Source organism: Rhea pennata, chromosome 4 (genome assembly GCF_028389875.1).
Source record: "Rhea pennata isolate bPtePen1 chromosome 4, bPtePen1.pri, whole genome shotgun sequence".
NCBI classification, from domain to species: domain Eukaryota; kingdom Metazoa; phylum Chordata; class Aves; order Rheiformes; family Rheidae; genus Rhea; species Rhea pennata.
In genome coordinates this window covers 10,625,537-10,649,223 of record NC_084666.1, presented here as the reverse complement: position 1 = coordinate 10,649,223, position 23,687 = coordinate 10,625,537, and the positions used below count along the sequence as shown (strand labels likewise).

The 23,687-nt window shown below is 34.4% G+C and overlaps 1 protein-coding gene across 5 annotated transcripts in view; it reads right to left on the bottom strand.

The window, feature by feature from the left end:
- Positions 1 to 23,687, bottom strand: part of RGS12 (regulator of G protein signaling 12) — an 88,567-nt gene that overhangs the window by 27,269 nt on the left and 37,611 nt on the right. For all 5 annotated transcript variants that reach the window (XM_062575277.1, XM_062575278.1, XM_062575279.1 and 2 more), the window contains 4 exons: positions 15,043 to 15,064; positions 6,422 to 6,591; positions 2,806 to 2,898; positions 1,345 to 1,488 (listed from right to left, as the gene is read on the bottom strand). In XM_062575277.1, coding sequence (XP_062431261.1) covers positions 1,345 to 1,488; positions 2,806 to 2,898; positions 6,422 to 6,591; positions 15,043 to 15,064 — 429 coding nt within the window. The remainder of the gene's footprint in view (positions 1 to 1,344; positions 1,489 to 2,805; positions 2,899 to 6,421; positions 6,592 to 15,042; positions 15,065 to 23,687) is intronic.

Genomic DNA, 23,687 nt, shown 5'->3' with positions numbered 1-23,687 from the left:
GCTTAGTTTTGCCAGCTTAATGTGCTGAAATAACTCCGCATGAAGTTCGATGAGCCCTCAAAGCTGATACAGAAAGATAAGTAAGGCTATGACAGCTATGTTTCAGCTGTTAGCCTCGGCTGCCAGGCAAAGCAGGCCAAAAATATAAATAAAAAAAAAAAAGAAAATTCTAAGGGTCTCCAAAAGAGAAAGGAAGATAAAGTATTTGTCACTGACCCTTCCCACTTGAAAAACTGTTCACAAAAAGGAATCTCTCTTCTAAGAAAAATCCAATCTTTTTCCAACCACAGGTACACTGGTGAAATTCATAAAAGGCAACTGGTTTCAGAGTACTGGCAGTCTTCAGGCCAAGGCTCAAAATATTCAGTGTATATAGTGCACATCACTTTGAAATATGTCTTATTGTGGAACTCAAATAAAAATACTGCTATATACTGCCAAAGTGCAAAATATGGAAAAGTAATCATGGACTTACAGATGCATAGATATACACTGTAAGAGTACAGTCTGCATATACCTACAGAGCTGCAAAAATCAAGCTAACTGAAAATCACAAATCACTAGTCCTTGGTATTTTGTTGAAAGTAAAACATACAGAGGTTACACTCCTCTACAAATCACAACACTTAAGCTAAATACAATTTGTGGCCAAAAAATATAGTACACTATTTTACAGCACAGCTAATGCTAATACCTTAAATTTAATATAGTTTCAGGATACAAAATAAAGCTTTTCAGAGTCGTCTCCAGTCACACAATCTAACACCAAAAGAAGAGAAAATTATAATCCATGCTCTGCTAGGTAGTTATCTCTGCAATATTTTCCTTTAATCTTCCTAAGAGACAAAGAGAATTACTGGACTATTAAAGCATAAGGGAAGGTCTCCTTCAATATGACAGGCATATTTTACAAATCACTTTAATCAAAATCACACACTATTTCTGTATACACTCGTCCACTAAAGAAAAGAATAAGCAACTATATGCAAACACCATATTGATAGTGTTGCACTACATGGACTAAATACAGATACTAAAAAATAAGCTTACTTGCACTCACCCTTCATTTCAGTGACAGCACTTTTCGGATTATTTTTTAATTAGTGGCAATTTTCTACAAACATGCAAATGTACAGAAGAAGTGTCAAGTGGTATTCCATTACACAGTCAGTCCCATACTGCAAACATAATCTATATAATATTTATGTCTTCGATTTCTTTTTATATGTAATAAAATAGCATGAGAAACTACTTTTACACTTAAGTATTTCAAATAAATTCAAAGCACTTCAAAGGAAAAGATAAAAGACACAATTTTACAATAGTTGCATTTTCTCTGGTTACCTGAAGTTGCTGTTCCTTGAACATATCTGGATGTGGAGAATTGAGAATATCATCTGCCAGCTGTGCTTGGCTATCAATATTAACTGGGGTTGTAGCTTTGCTACACAAAAACTTACTGAAGATCTCCCGAGCTCTGTAAGAAAGCTACAGAAAAGAGTTATTTTCCATATGAATTTATATGCAATTTAGCATACATATTTTTATATAGCTATTTTTGTATGGATGCATTCCATAAAAAATACAGAGCCATTCAAATATCCTTAATATACAAGAATTTTTCATTTGATAATAAGAAATAAAGAAGAAGCTTTATTTTTAAAATCTTAAATAAAGACAGGTCTCTTGTCTGGTTGTCTTTCTCTGCAGCTCTCTCCTCTCTACATCTCTCTCATGGATACATTTCAAATTGCAATGTTTACTGCAATCATTGCAAGCAACAGCTTTTGTTAGTTTTAGGGTTATCATCAGTTTATTTCCTTTAAAATTACAAGTACTCGAATGTCAGATATTTCTTAAGCAGTAGAAGTTGCCATCAGACAAAATAAAATTTAAATCAAACTATGAAAATAATGTCAAGCTCATCAAATGCTGCCTTACAAAGGAGAGTAGATATTTTTTGTATTAAACTTTATAGATAAGTTACTATTTATATAAATTCTCTCAGCTTTAATTTCTGAAAGTTAGAAAAATGTTTTTACTGTTAAAAAATCAAGCTCTAGTTTTATCTTGCTTATTTTGAAACACTCACATTCTGGAAATAATGAAAAAGTTACACTAAATCAAGCTTAGAGCCTTTAAGAGGGTTTCAGAAAATACATAGTTTGAAGACAGAGCAGAAGAAGAAAAAAATGGATGGTGCACAAAAGAGCAAACAGTAACTAGGAAAATGAAACCCTTTCCACACTGTAAACATGAGTCAGGTTTAGTGGTATGGCGTAGACAGAAATCTTACAGTCCTGCACAAAAATCATGTAACCAACAGTGTCTGGCTAGTGTAGGACAAGGTTAAAAAGATGAGATGCTGATCCTGACAGTTTCTGGAAAAGCTCACTGCAGCTCACTGCAACACTGATACATCCAAATTACCTTATAAACTCATTATCTCGGCTAGCAAGGGTAGTCTACCTAAAGGAGTCAATGGAGGCTTATTTTTCCCTCTCCTTAGCAAGTTAAATTAACTTGCTCTGCACCCCATAGCACTGGGCTACTGCAGTGTTTCCAGCATTCAAAATACCTCAACTCTTTTCTACTGAGCTACCTCTGCACTTCACTGAATATGAATACAACCAGCATCTTAACCTTGGGACGGTACTCCCAGGGGATCAGGAAACTCAGGCTAAGGTGCCTGCCCTGCTTTAGTGAAATCATAGTACTAAGACTATAGTTCCAATAATTTCAATAATCTTGAGAAAGCAGTTTTTAGCAGGCAACATCATGTATCAAAATATAACACTGACTTACCTCTTTTTTATCATGTGCTGGTACATGGTTAAAATATTCACAGGCCTGCCAAAATAAAATATTTTCTTCACTAAATTCCTTCCGCAGAAATTCCTACGGGAAAAATAAGCAAATAAATAAATGCAGCATAAAGAAAAGAAGCTACTTGCAGTTTTATACAACATATTTATAGTGGTCGATAAGAATATTAAAGCTGGTGAAAATATTTCAGTCTCATAGCCCATTTTTTTTAAAAGCAAAGTTCAGTTCATTTCCAATTTGTACCTTATGCTTTTCTTTTCTTTTTAAATACATACAATTGAGAAAAACGCATCAAGTTACAGTCAGATCACTTCCCTGTACACAGGCCAAGTCTGAAACTTTGTGTGAAGTTACACTAGTGCATAAAATAATGAATGAAAGCTTTTAATTACAATTTAAATATTTTATAGCTACATTTTTAAAACTGCACTGTAAACAAACTATATTTAATTGCACTTCTAATAGTACAATATAGACAGATAACTGTTTCTCCTCAGAATGCCATTCTATGCTCAAATAATCAGTCCGCATTTATATGATTATTCATGTGAGTAGCTGTTTATAGAACAGTGCCCCCAATCAATTCTGTATTCATTACAGCATTTTTCTGCCCCACAAGAAAACTATGAAATATCTTTAATCACTGTTTGCTTGCTTATGTGGTCACACATGTTCCCCCTGGAAAATATTTTCTGGAGAAAAAAATTAAAACACCCAGTACCACACACTATAATCAGGACATTTATATTATAGTAGCATCCAAAGGTCCAAATAAGGACTGGGACCCAATTCAGTTGGGAAATATAAGTTGTCCCCGTTTCTAATCTGCATAATGCAATATTCTCTCTGTATATGCTTCTTTAAAGCACTTTATATATTAAAAAAAACTTAAAATAATAATTTGGTTTTCTCAAAAATCCCACTCAGTGACTGATGTAATGGAACAATGCTTGTTTATACTTTATTAATTTAGATATCAGTGTTTGAGGATCTTATTTTAAATTATCCCACAAGCCACAACTTTCACTCAAATGTCACGCTAACATCACTCGAGCTTCCTTAATATACAAAAGCAACCTCAGAAAGCAGTCTGCGACAAATCTGCACAAAGATACTTAGAACTATGTCTCTTAAGATTTACCTAGAATTTAGGGAGTCCAACTGTACAAAAGCAACTGAGAAAGATGAAAATACAGGGATCCTAAGTTCACTTGGCACCTTCCAATATAACCTAAAAGCTTTTGAGATACTTCACCTGAGACACAGAAAGTATAAAGGACAATCCAGACAGCTGTCAGGGTGCATTTTTGCATGTAATCAAATATTAAACGAGAAACAAATTTGTGAGCAGGAACCAGAATTGCCTACTTCCCAGCTCTGTGCCTTCATTACAAATCTAGTCAGACCAGTTATATATTGCTGGGAAGTAAAAGATGTTGGTGTGAATCACATCAGGAGGGAACTGAAATGAGGTTTCTCACTTCCAGGATTACTGCTCTTATCTTATAACGCACTACAATGCAAAATATGAGTATTTGCAAAATATGCAAAACCTCTTCCTCTTACAGAGTACTTCCTGCTCTGTGACAAATCTGTCCTCAGGAGTCGACTCTGCGTTCTGAATCCCAAAAGGACCAAGAAGCTTACTACACAATCTTAAATTAAATGCTCGTGCTCTAAAGGTGCTTGAACACTGGCAGATATCTATAGAGCAATTTCTTTTGCTAGTTATAGGTGATTCCCATCTCGGTCTGTGGATTTTCTGGTCTTCCCTTTGAAGGCATGTTAACTTATCAGTTGAAAGGCATTTCTTTTAGGCACCACAACTCTCCAGCCTTCATGCCAAACTTCAATGGATTAGGATGTCCAGGTTGCAGGTAAAACCTAAGTAGAGACCGTGAATCTGTTCAGGGCCTCAAGAAATTGGTGGTACACACAATGAATTTCAACAACCCCAAGTTTTTCTTTAAATTGCTTATTTCTTAATACATAGACTTTTTAATGTTTATAGAAATAACTTCTAACGCAAATAGAAAAAAAATTAATAAAACTTTCTGAAATTAGTATCTGAAGCTCCCATTTTGCTGAAAAGTAATTTTTAATATTTTAACATGGAAACTTAAGAAAATAGTCTGTTAGCTACTCTCTGACTTTTTAAGAAAAATTTTGAACTTTCATAATACTGAAAAATTACTGTAACAATTTCTTATGTATATGAAATAATTTTATTGATGGCTTAAAAGTAATGAGAAAAGCCAACTAATTTCCAAGGGACCCCCTAAACTACATAATTTTGCAGGTGAACTTCAACATCCGATCAAAGGTGTAATTATTCTTTCAGTCTCAGGAGTAGTCTCAGAAACTAAGCAGAAACACTCACAAATCTTGGGCTACTCTGCTAAGAAAATGAAAAGACAAGTAACATATATAGTCAGGGTATTATTATTTTGCTTTCATCTTCTGTTTCCTCAAACAGGTGTTCACTGTTAATACATTTCACAGCCCCCCACAAAATTTAAGATGGATGTCTACTTATTCATCATTTTGACATTTTAATGTACTTTTGTATCTAGTATGAAGTACTTACACAGAGATGCCTAAACATTTGTTTGAATATCTGTTAATATAATTTTGAAAGACCTTGTAAGTTGAACGCTGTGAATTAGGCTACATTATTTTATAAAACTACAAATCATAATCAGTCAATGCTGCAAAAAATATTTTAAACCTAATAACAATATCCACCATTTGAGGCAGGTAGAGGGTTCCTGGTTATTTTCTGGTAAATTCAAGAATCTAGAGCACAGAAATCTCCATTTTGAAAATTAAGGAGTTGTCTTCTGACGTACTGCAGAATTCTAATAATCTAAAATTCATACCCACTGGTTTCTTTTTGTACTGTTTCTGAAAATGATTTGGACAGCACTAAATGTTCTCCTGTGATATTGTGAAACAGCAACACACTTTTGATGCAACAATACATACAACTTAATTTCTTTAGACGTAAAATAGAGATATTTTTTACAACTTCATAAAAGTAGTCAGGAAGCTTAATTTACACTTTGCAAATACTCAGTACTACTGCTCGAAGCTGCAGCTTTAACCAATAATTGTAATTATTTAATTACTTCCCAAAATATTTCTAAAACACTTTTTCCTCAAGATCAGCCATTTTGTCATTGAAAGAATCTTCTGCATGGCTTCCAACATTTCAGAAGTGCTTCCCACATTCCAGCAGGCAAGCACGAAGAGTCTAATTCTTAGAAAACTATTGACGCGTGATCTTTTTCTTTTAAAATATCTTGACTATAGATAAAACTATAATTGAACATAACTGTTTTACAAAATGAGAAATCTTACTAAATATGTAGATAAAATCTACATTTTTATCAGAAACCTTTGCTACCCAGAAGTACCCAGAAACATGTGGACTACTACAAATGCTTATTCAACTCTAAGCCAGTTCAGTTTAACTTAGAAAGACGTTCAGGTAACAACTGTATAACAATGATCTCCTATCCTTGTGTTGTATGTAAGGATAGTGTCAAGAGAAAAAAGAACACAGAAAAATTACTGCAGCCATACCAGAACTTACAGAAAAATATTTAATGCCAACAGGATCCTGAAGAAGACGCTCAAATGAAACAGCCCAGCTTGCAACTCTTCTTTCTCGAAGTCGTCGACAGCTCTGTACACTGGGAAGACTAGCATTGCTACTGAGGCTATTCTCACTGATGCAGTCTTTTAAATCAGTGCTGTTCAGTTCTGTTAAAAAAATTAATAAATCAATCCATAAAATATTATTTTCTTTTACTCTTCTTTCTACATCATTTTTTCCATACATATTATGCCATCTGCTCAAAGTTCATAGTAGCTTTCTTCCCATTCCCCATTCTTTTTAGGAGTAACTGCATGGGATTAAAAAAAAAAAAAAAAAAAAAAAAGAAAAGAAAAGAAAAAAAGGCTCAAATTTTCTTCTGCTCCACTGCAAAGAAAATTATACTAGTGTCTTAACAATAACACCCTCACAGAAGCAAAAGAGTAATGCAGAAAGGGAAATCTTGTCTTTTTCTGCTCTACAAAAAAAGGCATTTTGGATAATATTTCTGTCTTACATACTTGTCCCTGTAAACTGCAATCCTTCAGAGGATTATCCAAAGAAAGTAGACCTTTAAGAATCCACCTTTCACCAAAAAGTAGACAAAAACATATCTAGTAATAAGAGATAGCAAAATTTTATACACTCTTAAATAAGTAGACATGGACTCTGTGAAACATTCCATGGAAATGAGAGATTCCTGCTAAATGCTGAAAATTTAGGAAAGGAGACAACTGAACAAAAGAATAGCGATCAGAAAGGGCTATTATGGATGCTTGCTTTCTTCATCCATGGAAAACAGCACCATCAAACCACAGATCTTGAACTGATCAACAGACCTTCTCACGAAAACAGGGATCTATGACTCTCTCCCAGACTAGAGCCTACATACTGCAATAATCTGGAGACACCAATGTTCTCCCAGTCTTTGTGTGAACAACTTAGCAGAACAGTTCTAAGAGGACTGCTTTTCAGCTGCTTTTTAGGAGCCTTTTTCCAAACTATCCTTGCTGGAGTATTTTGGGGGTTCTTCTTCACTTTGGTGATCACTGTAAAATTCTGTGGAGACCCCAGAAGAAATAACAACAACCTCCTTTAGTGGAACAATGATTGTACCTAAATGTAATATTTTCCTAAAGAATCTGAGTCAGGAGAGAAAGAATTAAACTACTAGCATTTTCAGACTGTAGTTTTCAAAGTATTCAAAATGAGAGAATACATACCACTACTACAAATGCATAACAAAAATAATATTGAGATGACATTGCCATTAGCCAGTTCATACAAAAAACGATAATATGATGTTACAGCAATTAAAGTGCTAAAAGGGTAGTGATACAGCTATAAGGAATAAGAGAGAACAATATTTGCAGGTTGCCAACAGATTTTGATGACACCTGGCAAGCAAAACTAACTGAAAAACTCAGTGTCAAACTATGCTCACCCGATGCCTTCTCTCAGGATGAAGTTGAGAAATGACCACATACTTTTGACATTGAAAAAACAAAAATGTCTTTTGTATTTGGAAAGATGAATTTAAAAGAGTCCTTAAAGAATTTGGGAAAATACATCCATGTGTAGCAGCATGACTGCACTAATTTCAAGTATTTATCATTAAATCAAGATCATCTTTGTCATAGACCAGAAAATAGAGTATAGAGAAATATTATTAAAGATTGACCATTTGTTCACAGAAGTGGAAAGGTGAGAGAGAAGACTATTCTACCCAAAAATGGAATTGTGCATTGATACAGTATGGTCCTAATCACAAACTTCTCATTTACTTGTTGCACGCCTTTTTACAAATTACTATTCTTACTACCTCTCAGTTTACACAAATGTTAAATTTGTAGAGTAATAAAGTTACAACTTCACAGATGTCATCTTAGGTTTAATTAACTGTGCAGATTCAACTGAATAAATCCCTGAGTAACTTGGTCTGATCTCACAGACAGCCTTGTTTGCACTAGAGATCTCTTGAGGTCCCTTCCAATACTGAATGATACTGTGATGAAGTGATTTTATGAAAAAGGTAATCATTCAGTTCTTTGAAATATGAGCAGTAATAAAGGATACAAGAAAATCACACCCTCAGATATATAGCTGATATCTTTAACAATTTTATGCCAAACATAAATGCAAACATACAGCTCACTATAAATGCAAACTGACTGAAAAAAACAGAATTCACAACCAGTAAAAAATAGCCTACTCTTCACAGGGACATTTTTCTTTTTATTTTCCTCAGTTAATTACCTGCTTTAATGAAAGCAAGGAGTAATTTCACAAAAATTATTACTTTTTATGATCTCTCAAGGACTCCTTTTTTCTTATACATCCAAATGATTTTCTATGCATTTCTATGTTCTATGTTACAAAACATTATTGCTCCTCCCTGAAAATATGAACTTTGAAAAAGACTATTCAAAGACAGTTATAAAGACAGCAAAAAGTTACAAAGACGGTTATAAACACATCTAGATAAGAAAATTTAAATAAAACAATTCTTATGAAACTTTACTTTTAAACTAAATGCAATCTAAAGCTTAGAAATATCTACCAAGATGTAACAACTAACTACAATTTCTGTAAGCAAAACTATTGTTTAAGCAAAATAAGACAAAGATACTGAGTAAGGTTAGGGAAAAGTGAAAACGTAACTATTTCTTATTACATTTTAAACAAAGATAATGTTTAAGAAGAATATTTTTACTCCCCTTAAGGCCATTGTGATCAAATTCAAGTAAAAAGACTCAGCGAATAATTCCAGATTGTCTTACATCAAATATTTATTCATTTTTTCCTGTAAGACACATACCAAAGAACAGAAGCAAGTCAACTGTTAGCTTCATTAGAGAATACCTGTCATCACAGTGAAACTACTGTGAAAGAAGTTAATGTGAACCTGAAGTGAATTGTTATCTTATTATCTGAATTATTTCTCTTTAACTCTGCAGGTGAATACTTTTTATTCTACAGTCCCAGCTATGAACAGATATCCATTTCCTGAAACATCTGGAACAGTTACAGCTGTTACTAAACCCTGGGTCACTGCTAGAGGGGTCAATCCCCAATGAATTTCTGCAATGGAGAAATTCAGATGAGTATTTCCTAGATCCTTTCAGGTAAAAACAGAAAGGTAAACTTATCCCACATACCAAACCGTTTAAGCCTACTTGGCTGATCTGGGGAAATTAGGGAACAGTAGTCACATGAACTGCTCAACTCAAAACCCACAAGTCACTGTGCCCTAGGACTGGGAAGGGATTGCAAAACGGTAGGCCCAGGAATCCTCAGAAGGTGAATTTCTCCCTTTTGCCCCCTCCAAGTTATTCAATTTAAGATCAAACTGTAATTAAGATCTTTGAGTGCAAGCCAGCGACTGCTAACCACCTTTAATTGCTAGCAGCTGCTCACTCTCCCCAGCTTGTCAGAATTGCATTTGTTATGAACTACAGTGGGTTCTCATTCCTCTGATATGCCATTCCAGGAAAACAGATGAATCCGAATAAGACTACTTTTTCAAGAACTTTGAAAGCCACTGTCACAGACTCTCCAAAGGGGGGCTGCTCTTAAAGCAGCATCAAGAGCTTATTCATTCACAATAAACTTCCTCTGTTCTGTCAAATTGTATTTAGCTAACTCAGATTATTTCAGAAAGGACTAGTTGAATTTATAATTAATCCAGATGCTGCTCTTTTCTCCCCTGAAACAAAAATGTAGTTTCCTTTAAAAATCTGTACTTACTTCTGCAGGGGTTCCTATTAACATGAAAACCATTCAGAATAAGATTCTTTCCCAGAAAAGGCTTAGTTATTCAATTTTCTTTTACTACACACATGAATAGTTGCAGTTAAAACAATTACAGCACAGTGCAGGTATATGAAAACATAATTTAGAATCAGAGAGAAAGAAAGGTCAGATGGGGGAAAAAAACATTCACCAACTGTATCACTAGTACACATTTTATCCAAATCACACTTAAATGAAGAACGTATAAACATATGACTCCTGCTGTGCTCCCCTTGCAGAGGAATGTTTCCAAGGTAAGACTTCAGGGTCAGGTTTCCTGTCTCTTGCGTTCCTAGCTACATAAGGTCCACCTTGGAAAGAAAAAAACAAGAAACTTTCCAGCTAGTCCTGTATTTCATCTCACAATTACTCTGCTGAGAAATAAAAGTAGTGGCCTCAAAACTCTTCCAGGATGAGAAAAGCCAAGTGGCCTCCTCCTTTTTGTTATGTATTTTTAAAAGTAAGATTAGGTACTCTGAATCTCAAGATGCCAAAGCAGTTTACTACGAAAACCCCAGCTCAGGTGATTGGAAGACACATCAGCGTTGTGACAGAGTTTCCTAATGCCTTCCTTCCTTCCTCCTTCCTCAGTGCATGGGAGCACTGACTCATCCTGCATTGCCTGCACCAAGCAGCCTCCTTCCTTGAGCCTCTGGATCCCAGGCACCTCTCCGTATTTCTGTTCTGTTCCGGACCCATCGCTCCTAGAGGGGAAGCCCACCATTCTCTGTGCAAACTCATGCAGTTTCTTTTAACCACCTCCTTCAGATACAGAATTGGCACAGAACGCTTCCTAAAACTCCACACGAGTAAGACCCTTTTACACGTTTTGTGTTTTCACATTTTGTAAAGTGTTCTGGGTTTATTTTACAAAAATCCAGCATTCTATAAGAAAATGCACATATCTAATCAACTAAAAGCTTAAAAGTAGTCAAGATAAGATCGCTTTGAAAGTTTTGATTTAAATCACATAAAGCAGTAAGTCTGAATACAAGAAATATTTTTGTAAACATTTTTTGTAAAATCTACATACACTTTTTAACTCTCTTATATCTCTTTTTTATTGTGAGCAGCTTCACAAATTCCTTGTAACCATCTGAATGCCTACATTCACATAATTAACACATTCCAGTTAATCACTAAAGACATTACCTGGATAAAGCTGATAAGAACCACTGTGGTGCCATTTAATCAAATACTTCAAGGTATTCACAGAAAGCCATACTCCTGAATCCATACCAAATTCAGCTGCAGTCTCCAGGAAGCCATTGGGTGCAGATTGGCCTCGCTAGTCCGCACCTTGTTCCTCTGTAACTTTGGGGATAAGGGATGCTAATGCATTTCCCCCAATTCCTGGTAGCCTTTTACATACTTCAGAACAAATCGATTCTTTACCCTCGTGGCTTCAAGCAGAGGAAACCAATAGTATACTTATCACAAAGAGTTATAAAATGCTACATAAATAATTTAAAGAAAAGACCTTTTGCCACTGCTTCTAAAGGAACTTGAATTATTTATGTTACCATGGAACACTGCTACAGCATGCATGCTTTGCCAATATAACTAAAAAATACTTCATATGCCTGTTAGAGGAAATAATCCATCTGTATATAGTGTAAACAATAGTGTTCTGTTTTGTTTTGAGTTCATTGGGGATTTTTTATTCTGCCTTCCTTAGTTACTTTTTAAAATGCACTTCTACATTATTTATTACTCTAAACATGAGATTTCTTTAAAAGAAAAATCTTTAAGAACATTTTTCCTTATGAAAATTCTTTCCTCGTGATGAACACTAAAAACAAAAAAAAAATCATAATATAGCAAAGTGCTTTACAATAAAAAGACATGTATAATATCTGTTATCCTTACATATAGGGAAATAAGAGATTTTAGCTTAGTGGAACTCATCCTCCGTAGGGAATAGCAGGTAAGAACTGACTTAAAAGATTCTGAAAAGCTCAGCCACCTCCCCACCTGCCTGTCTGGGAGATGAATGATGATGGACCTTTATCATATGTCCATTGACCTTGAAGTTTTTCCTTTGTAAAGCTCCACCCAGGTATCAATGGTGAGAGTGAAAGAAAGACATTAGCTGGTGACTAATGACAATTTAACTGTTTCATCTCTGAGATGATCTAGATAGCACAGCGCTCAAGATAGCCTGTGTTAGCACTCTCAGTATTCCTACACTAAGCTAAAATGTATTGTTTCAGAGGTACGAAAGAGGAAAAAATCTGCTAGTTACGAGTAGTTGTACTAACATAAAATTATTTCTGCCATTTACAGACCATAGGTGCTGTGGACTATTTGAGCTATAGCAGGGATCTTGCATCTAAACAGTATTACTATTTGCTTTCTGATTATAACTCATTAAGCAAATCAATTACAGCTATTTCTTAAGAGCTGTGGCTTGTCAGTATTCAAGTACCTATATCTTCATATGCTACCTCCTTTAAAAAATCCAAAGTGCACAGTTTCGGCTAATGAGAAATTAGCCTTGCACAAGCTGAGTTACTATCTAAAATAAATGCAACATGCAGTAAGTGTTTTCCAACGTCTGGCTCTAATGTAACAAAATCCATATGACATGAGGCTTCATTGACCTTGGGAAAAAAATGTCCAGAAGGCTGTCATGCCTGCTACTACACTGCACAGCTGTATATGAGCACATAATTACCACTTCTCACACAAAAACTCTCCTTCTGAGACTAAATCTTAATAACCATACTTACACCATGTTTTAGTTTAGTTTTATTACTAGGCTGGAAAGGGAAGTTTGTAATACTATATTAATGGTTACAATGGTACAAATCTCGCTAATCTAGACATGTCCTGCAATGTCTGTGGATCTGTTAATGAATTACTGAAACTAGAGAAGACTGGAAAATTTTCAGTGCTGTGACATTTTCAATAAAAGTGAAAGCCTGAAAACAATTTAGACATGAATCAGCTTTTCACTCAATGTAGCTCTAAATGAAATAATTTAGGATTTTAATTCATTTTTCCTGGTTACATTCTCTCTGGTTCTTATTTTTCCAATTTGCTTTCTAAGTACTTAAGCATTTATTCAATATTACTAAATATGATTTGACTACTGTTTTTTACATAAATTTGGTCCCCTTTATAGCTTAAGTAGCTTTTAACAATGAACAGTCCATGTTCAATCTTCAGCACTAGCTGAAGAAAGAGTAGGTCCTACAGTCCATGAGAAAAATACATACAAATTACTATCTTTTCTTTCACCTCTGCAACCTATACAGCTCTTAGATTTCATTATTTCACAAAATTCTACAGTATTAACTGTAAAATTATAATCACCTATGAAACTGGAATGAACTACAGCAGTCATATTTGAAGAGCTGAAAATAAGTCAGATCTTAAAATAAAAATTCAACTGGAAGCATAAAAAGCTTGAAAATGACTAACAGAGGAATACTATCACAGGAATCTCCAAGTCTGGATGGGCCACAGAAGTAAAATAATTTTAATTAGCATGGAACTAGAACTAGAAACACAGTGCAGACAAGACATAGATACATTCTACTCTTAACTAGAAAGATCAATCTTAACTTTTTTTTGCCTCTTAGCACCTGGTATTTAATTCAACTACCTATGCAAATTAAAAATTCTGTGCGCTTTGTCTTCCTTTCCATTTTTTTCCTTAAACATTGAAAAGGTAGTATCTGGGGGGGAAAATGCCTATTTTTGCCAGGAAAACAGTCTATGCTGTAGAAACAGAGCAGAATAGAAACAATTATTTTCTGTTTCATTCTTTCATTACTTTGTAGGTAAGCAAGAAACATTATAAAGTCTATCTTCTAATCCAGAGAGAAGTATTGTTACAGTAGTAGACTGTGACAGCAGTAGAGAAGGAAAACACCTGACAAAGTCAGCCAGCCAGCGGGAAATGGTTCTGTGAAGAGGCCCAAAACAGTAATATGTGTCTATATGATATTTTTAATTTTACCAGGAATCAGAAGTTAGGACATGATGGAATGTTGCAAATAGGTTTTGCTACTTTGCATTTACATTTGCATTTAATATAAAAAACTCCTACCATCTAAAATATTTTTTCACTTTCAGTGCACTAATCAGAGCAACAGTTTATTTCCTTTTTATTTAATAAAATTGTTTTCTTACTCTTTCTTACAGAGAGTACCAAAAGTAACAAAATAAGTGAATTTTTTATGGAGGATCAAATGAAGCAACTCCTGCAAAGCAAGACAACTGGAAAAAAAAATCTCTTGTATTCCTAAACTATACTTAATTCCTTTATTCCTTTAAGGAAGCATACTAAAATTGTTTCAATTAACTTCAAAGTTTCAGAGGAATCCTCTTATGATGTTTAATAGAGACAATCCTGCAAAGCATTAAAGACAACACTAAAATCAAAACAAACTGAGGTGACACAAAGAGGAGTTGACTCTCTAAGTACTCCTGAACGATAAAAGTTCCATACTATGATTTTATGATTTTACAAATATCAAATATCAAATTAACAAAATAGAGAAAAAGATTTTATCTACAATCCAATTACATAAAAGACTACTATCTCTGCCTTTTTGTCATTATAAACAAAGAATCCTAGTCATAATAAAAATATGCACGTATAGATCTGCCACAAAACATGTATGCAAATAAATCAGTAAAAGTATGTGAACATAATCTTGTAAAATTTTTTGGCACAATTCCCAAAGAAGTCAGAGTTCTGCATCATTTAGGCGCATCTTGTAATATACCACTTTATTTGCCACATATTACGTTGCTTAACGTGGAAACTTTGATTTTTTTTTAGATTATAAAAGTAAAAATAAGCTTCAGCTTACCTCCATCAGAGACAGTTGCTGACTGCAATAAGAAAAAGAAAAGTAAGTGTTACTTAAGTTTTGTGATAAGTATTAGAAATCTCTTAGTGTCATGTTATGTGTAAAGCATCAATTAATTTTATCATGTTAATAGTGATAGATAATGTGAGAGAGAAAAATCTAAAGGTACCAGCTGTTACTTTCTTACAAGTGCTTTCTCCTCACCACGAAATTCACCCCAGGCCTCCTGATCAATGTGCTCATTCCATAAACATTTACTGGACCAACTCCTTCGTGCTCTGAGTAGCCACACTGATTTTAACAGTCTTTAAAAGTGGCCTGCAAAGACTTAACACGAAAGCAACACCTTACACATTTTATTTTACTGCAATAGATGGAGACAAGTGGAAGTTTCTTCTTTCATCAGACTTCCAGTGAATCAAAATTAAAATTCAGATATTTTGTCATTCAGAGGAAAACTTCCCCTACTGATGTTCTCTGACTTCCACAGAGCCAAAAGCATGTTTCCAATAAACAAGGATTGAGGTAAGAACTCCTTGTCATTTCTGCTAGTTTTCACACCAAATTTTCAAGGACAATTAGACTTTCAGAGGACTGTGGAAACTTAGGTGATTATCTACCCTAGAATTCTCATCTTCCATTGCAAACTGCCTGAAGGCAGCAAACATTTCTGTAAAAACAAGTAGGTGAACATTTCCCAAACGTGAACTCCAGAGTACAGATGTTTGCACTTTGATGCTCAACAGAGCTTTTGCTGAGACCAGGAAAGTTGATTTTTAGAGTCAAATTTGTTCCGATTTTAAAAGTAATTTTTAAGAGTTATTTTAATTTAGGCAGTCTTTCCCTGGCCATTTAAGTTGTCCTTGAGCCTTTCATTAACGTCCTAAACAGTTTAAAAAAAACTCTTATCTTGTACTGCTCTTCAACTAAACTAGGAAGAATGCCATTATATCCATGATATTTCCAAGACAGAAGATACGGAGAAGAAGAAAAAAATCCACATATACACACTCAAAAGAAAAGCCATCTACCCATAGTTCATCCATATTTTTCAGCCTTGGCAACAAACATTCCCTCTCCTCCTGAAAATCCATAAAAACCTTTAGCAACCATAATAATTTCTTCATTTCTTTTTCTTTCCTATTGTCTCTAACTGCAGAATTTCACATTTCTGTTAAGCACTGTCTGAACATCACTGTGTTACAAACTCTTGTATCATCATCAATCACATAATCAGTAGAGGATCTGATCTGTTTTTCAGTATTACATATAAGTATTCTGGAATTCTTCAGAGAGATTTACCATACCTTTTCTACCTATATTTTGCAAGTAGGTCTAGCAAGCATGTTAGGTATTCAGAAGTTTTAATTTAATTCCTGCTTGCTTTTATATATATGATTGCTTCTAATTTCTTATTCACATACGGTAAATCTGTATCAGTAAAGCCAATGAACACACAATTTCAACATCATTATTGGAAAAATGAAGAAAAGGATGACTCAGAATAAAGTAACAGTATCAGTTTACATATTAGACAAAATAATAAAAAAGGTTGCAAAATACATATATTTTAAGGACAGTCATTTACTTTGACAGCTTGTGTGAATCTAAAGTCAAACACCAAATATGATTACCCTTCATGTTTTTAAAAGTGTCAAGTGAAATCAATAGCATTTTCGTGATAGTCAAAATAATACATAAGTACTTTTTTTTGCAACTGCTAAGTTAACAATTGTAAAATACCACTTTAAAGGAAAAATTGTATGATTTCATAATAAAGTTCAAACTTTACACTAAAATTACCACTTTATTAAGTGCTATAGACAGTAAGATAGTTTTAACTCAATTAGCATAAGGTAAGGCTATGAGCTTTCTACACACTAATGGTTGGTTTTGTGTGTATTTTGTTTATTTTAAAAGCTTTGGCTAATGTATGTTAGATAATGTGTCATTATCTTAAAATTGCTCTAAGCAGGGCTTTTGGTAATTACTACATTTAAACATTCCAAAAAAAGAAAAAGAAAAGAAAAAAAGAAAAGCTGTGCCTATTTAGATAAGAAAATCTGGTCTTCCAATGTCAACAACCTATTTCTGTGCTATTAAGATATTTCAAATTTGCACTTTGGTTTTGATATATTCCAAATACACAATAATTTTTTTTTATATAACAGTGCCACTAAAAGTCCAGAGCACTTTTCAGCCAGTATTAGTTCATTCTTCCAGATCACACAATAAAATTTATAACAAGAACAATTATTTTATTTCATCTATGCAACTTAAACTACATTCACTTAAATAATAAAACCAGCTTAAAGCTACAGCTGGTAATTATTACATAAGAGTTTATAGTCATGTGTTTAAAACATGTTTGTGAGTACTTAGAAATCTTAATATAAATATGTCAGAAATTGCACACAGTCAACATTTAGACAAAACATTTTCTCTTCTAAAGTGTTCAATTAAAACTTGTCCAGATTTGTCCACAGATGCAAGTTGTCAGACCAGACTTTTTAAAATTGTATGATGATCTCATTTTAAAAATTCAGCATACATTGGGGGCCAATTTTCATTCTTCAGTGCTCACTCTTGCCACCACTGAGTCTTCAGAGCAAAATTTGATCAAGCGTACATATAAAGATTGATTATGTCTTGAAAGTTAACATTTAACACATACCTATTAAGAAATTCCTATTAGAAAACTTGCCTATCAAAAAGCTATTAAATTTCAACAATTCATATATGTAGCCGTTTCTGAAAGATGAGCAAAGATGAAGTAAGAGCCCATGACAGTTAGAGATAAGTGAAAGTAAATAAAGTATTTCATTCCAAATAACAGGATATACCTGTATTCATTTTGTGAATGTATACATGAACTGTCACTCAGAGATAAAATCAGAACTGTATTCAACCCTCAAATCTTTCACAACTAGATAAGAACAGAAATTAGTTCTTCAAATTAGCCTGACTTCCAAAGTTATTTAGTAAAAAGACCATGGTATATGCCAGGAGTCTGATAGTAACAAATTACTAAAGCAAATAATAATAATAATAATAAAAAAGAATCTAGCTTAGGAAAACTAATTAGGAAAAATAAAATGTCTTCCCATATATCTCTTCTTGGGAACTCTGCTTGCTTATCCAGCTGGTTTGGCAACCAAGGTGTATATACACACACATACCAATGTTGGAAGATGCAACTCTTCCTTACATTTCAGGGCAAGATCCCTGTGATCCAAGTGAGAAGGTTACTGCCAGAGCCAGCAAGCTGAACAATGGCTTCTCAGTTTTCATACTTCATTAAAAATGTCCTAGATCTAAGAAAATAGGCAAATACTTCAACATAGATTGGGTAGTATAAAGTTCTGAGCAAAAGAGAATATGTAAAATTTCTGTTGGTATAATTCCCTTTGCAATGTAGAAAAGACAGATAGATCCATCAGTTTTTTGATGTTGTGTTCATGCAATCCATCTAAAAAGAGGATTAATTTAAAATAATTCATAGGAGAGGACTACTTTATGAGTGTATGAACTTCTCATTCTGGAATAGATATAGACAATGTAGAATCCGGTAACCAACAGCAGGACAGCCTAGGAAGAAAGGTTGAAGCAACATAAATCGTTTGTTTACATTGTACATAATCTGTTAGATCTGTGCACTAGCGTGCACAAAACTAGTCTGAGGCCACCTTTCAGCTGACAGAAACTCTTATCTAGGAAAGCCACGTAGTTCCAGGGAATAAAAAAATGTTCTTCTAGATGGATCAGGTCTCAGGAAAGAAAATAAGAGACTATTGTCAAAATTTGCCATAAAACCATGATACAGAGAAACAAAAAACACTGTATCCATATCCCAGACACTACCCTGAGTCAAAAAATCCATGTATGCAGACTGTCCAGGTAACAGAACATAGAAATGTCTTCCCCCCCAAGATTTGCCATTCAGGTCATGCTGAAGTACACAAGAAGAAGAAATGCAAAGACGGAGATACTGGGAGGAGATACTGGGAGGGGTGACACACACTAGGAAATGCGAGGACTGAGTAATGGAGCAACATGAAATCATCCATATTAATAGAACATGGGTGAGTGCCTTCCTCAGACAAAAAAGATATACATCTCCAACTACTCTAAAGAGAAGGGATAAAACCTGTGACCAGAGCAAAAAGTATTCCTCTCCTACCCTCACATGGACAAAAATCACAGACTAAACAGAAACATCTGTTTCTTTCCTTTATTCAGTTCTCTGAATAAAGATTCAGAGAAAAGGGGGTTAAAATGACTTTTCTACGTGCCCTAGGCACACTTTCTTCTAATATGGTCACCAACTTTTTGCAGCATCCAGAGTTCTCTGACAGCTGCCTACAAATCTTGCTAGACTGACTTACTACAATATTACACTATTTAACATAGTATACTATATAATATAATACACTATTTTACAAAAGCCCCTCTGATTAAGCCTTTAAGCTTGGAATAGCATTCCTTATCTAGCTACACCAATCTTCTAAACCAATTCTCTCATACGATTTAAATATACAAAATAAGTTTGGGACAACTGTCATGCTCTTCCAGAGGCATAGCACTCAAGATTTAAAGATCCAATACAAACAGTCAACTTTCAAACACTTTGCCACTTAGCTCAAAGAAAGTCTATCACTCAGCAGACTGTCTCCTTGCATTTAGCATTGATCAAACTTCTTACTAAATCACCTGAAACAAGTTCTCCTTTTGCCAAGGTATGAAATACAGGCAGGTCTCTAGATATTCAGTCATATTACTCCAGCACTTGCACTGCATAAATTTATTTTTATCCTTGTAAATGCATTAGAGTGTTAACAGCATTGTACAAATGTCATGAACACTCACAATTGTTCTAACCTTTGAAATCAAAATCAAACCAGATTACTTACAAGTTTCTATAAGATCTTCCTTCCAGTAAGTCATCTCAAATATATTTACACTTCAATATTAGTGTGTAAGATTATTTTTATCTACAGTTTCAAATATTATTGCAATTAATTTAATGATTTGGAATTATATGAAGATTCCCTCTTATAATGCCACTTGAAGGAGAACTACTACATAATTTGTCTTTTCAATTTTCTGCCAAAGAAGTGCACTTACAGTTAATACAAAAACATTACAGACATAAGAATTCGCAAGGAAAAGAAATATACTTCAACTGCTGTACAATAATGTCATTGCATAGTTTTTCTCTGAAGGTCAATTATTTGTCAAGCATTCTAATCTGCAAAAGCAACATACGAACAGTAAGTTATGTGACATTTGGAATACCTTCAAGAAATAAATGTTCAGCTTGTTATACCAAACAAATCCAATCTTATCACATTTAAACACAGTGGCTTAAATGTCAAGTCCATCCTTTAAATTATTCTGATAAGGGTATATACAAAAACATATGTAGTTTTACCTACAGATAACATATTGATACAATGGTACAAAAAGACACAAAATACTTTGTAGTATTAAAAATACACAGATTATAAACATATTGATTTTAGCATTATATATATATTGGACACAGTTTACAAATACATCCTCAAAATCTGAATATTAGTTGCTACAATAAGATTGTCTCCCTTACTATTCCATGATAATAAAATGAAATGCTTGTATTTACAAAGGAATTTTAAACAAAATTCTTAAAGCAAAAGAGCTTGAAAGCTAAGCAAAAAGCATTCTGAAGCTGATAATACTCTTCTCTAATTCTTGCCAGTAACAATACCCTCTTCTAATTTCTCACTGCAACAATGTCTTGCCTTAGTTAAATATAATTCATATCACTTACCCGCTCTTCATAAGAAACAGCAGTTATTTTTCCTAACAGTACTCTTCCTAAATTCATCTTCACTTAATATGGAAAACACATTTCCTTAACACATCAGCTTCTCAAAGAGTAAACTAAAAAAATCAACCCTATTCCATGCCTGTACATGCCAGTAAAGTTTAAAGGCATTTCGTACGAAGTTCTATTTTACTCCCTTTATGTTACCCATAGCAACAGGCCAATGCAGGAAGCTGTGGTTCGTCAGGGATTCAGATTAGATCTCAATTATCTCTCACCAGAAAAGCTAGATCATTTTGTATAAATCATGATGATTGTATTTTAAAACATCTCCTACAACAACTCAGGAAAATAAAATGAAGTTGAATTGTGTGATAGTCCTGTATTAAATAAAATTGATTCCTACGACAGTTTTCAGCAAAACATTAGCTAATCACCCTAACATTAGTTTCAGAAACATTTACATAGTAAACCACTATTTTCAGAGGTTTACATAATGCAAGCTAGAATAAAGAAAGACCTCAAACAGTCTATTCTGCTTAACTTTTCAGTGATTAACACTGTAAACTGCATGTAAAAATCTGCCATACAGGGAAACTTGCTATATTTAGTTCAATCTAGAAGCAATTCATTGTCATTAGAGACAAAATTCTGTTTTCAGAAATTAAGTGATATTCTGCCCTTCCTTCCTTGCTGCCCAAGCCTGCGCTTCCCTGATACCACAGTTCTGCGGTCAGCACCGCTGCGACACAGAGCAAAATCAGCTACCTGCAACGTAGGAGAGATGCTGCCCATTACAGCAGCATCTTCAAGAGACTGCATCTGGGAAGCAGAGAATCATTAACTTCTTGGGGGGGGGGGGGGTGGTTTAAGCAAAAATTAAATACCAGAGCTAAAACTGAAGAATGATTAGGGGGCATTTTTATGCTAGTGGTGTCCTTAAATCCAAGGTGGATTCACCAGAAGCAGTTTAGGAAAAAATCTTCTTCCTTCTTCAATGTATTATGTGCAATCCCCTGCATCCAGACAGTTCCTAAATTGTGCCCCTAATACAAAAACAACCCTATGAAGCAGCAAATATCACTCTGAAATTATAGAGAAACTGAGGCAAAAAAGAAGAGCATTTATTCAAGATCTCACAATAAGATTGGCTTGCAAAAGACAATCCAAGTTTGCAGATGCTCCTGTTTTAGAATTTAGGATGAATAGTCTTGATTAGCAGAACAATTCAATTGTCTGGGTTTAATTTAGAGTGATCAGAGAAGAAATTTTAAGCTAATCACAGATGAAAATGGAGAAACTATGCTTTATCAAGCACTCCAGAGACACAGACAAACTGCTACAATGGACAAAACAAAATTCATTTTATGATGCATTCTTAGTTTGGAGAGGCACACCATTGCACCTCACAGTGTTGTCTTTTATGAGTCTTTAATACTGCAGAGAAATGCAGTGAAAGCAAATGAGTAAGCAGACAGAAGGAATGTGTTTCACAAATTATATCCTCCATTATTTTAGGACTAAAAAGACAAATCCTTGTGATATTTGTGCATAACAACAGTTTCACTATGTGTGACTAAGCATTAAAAATTCACAAATTTTAAAGAAAAAAATGCCACTAACAGATGTTTTAATGCCACGTACTGCTTGACACTAGACCAGGTGGGCAGGGGAAAGTATTTGCATTGTCAGTCCCTCAAACAACCACGTAACCACCCTGTTACAAACATAAAGGTGATCAGGAGCATAATAATCATTACATCCCATAAATAAAAAGCACAAGATCAGAGACATCCTAGAAAACTTCCCCGTGTCACCCCCTCAGGAGAACACAAAAAAGGACTTTTAACCATAGTGCTTGCTGATAGACCTAAGTCCTCTAGGAATCTGCTTGAAAGACCAACTATACTAACAGAGCTTTAACAAGTGAGTTTTTTACCCATGAGAACATGAGAATGATTAGGAACAAGAAAAAAAAAAAAAAAAAAAACACTATTAGATGCAGCTGCAAGACCAGCTACTTCTCCAGAGCAACCATATGGGAACATTATTAGGAACATTGTGTGCGGGCAATGTTTTATACCTTCTAGGCACTCATACTTGGTGTTGTAAACCTAATAATCCCATAATTTAAACAGACCTTGAGAATAGTTGATTCTATTTCATCACACTGAGCACTGCATATCCACATTTCTTCCATACAGTGACTTTAGCGGCACCAAAAATAAGCCCTACCAATTAGACAATACCAGTTAATGGCAATGACTATAAAAAGTCACCTGACTCTGAATGTCCTTGTAAAAATTCTTTTTTCTCTATATTTTCATAGGTTATTTCAGTAGCTTCCATGTTCAAAAGCTTGTGATTTTGTGCAGCAGATTCATATTTGTAGACCAGTCTGGCCAGTCAAGGTTCAAAGGTCAGAAGCAGAAGGATCCAGCCCCTTTCACAGTCTAAGGAACATTAATTTGCAGAGCTATTAAAGGAAAATGTTAAAATACAACACAACAGCTTTAAGACACTTATTCAGATATATCAAAGGCGGCATTTGTAAACCCACATCCATCTGCTTAGAAGCTAATCTGTGGAAAGGGGTAGAGACCCCAGATACGGTCGATCTGTTCTTCTCATCTACCCTCCCTCCACTTCCTGCTCTTATCTTCTTTTATACAGCTGTTTGCAGAAAAGAAAAGGCTCAAGAGAAAGATAGAATAACAGGAAGCCTGGATAAGTTTTCACTTGTCACAAGATGAATAGGATTGAATATATTCTAGACTCCTAAAAGAAGAAAACACACACAAAAAATGCCAGGCAACTAGAAAGAGACAAACCTCTGGAT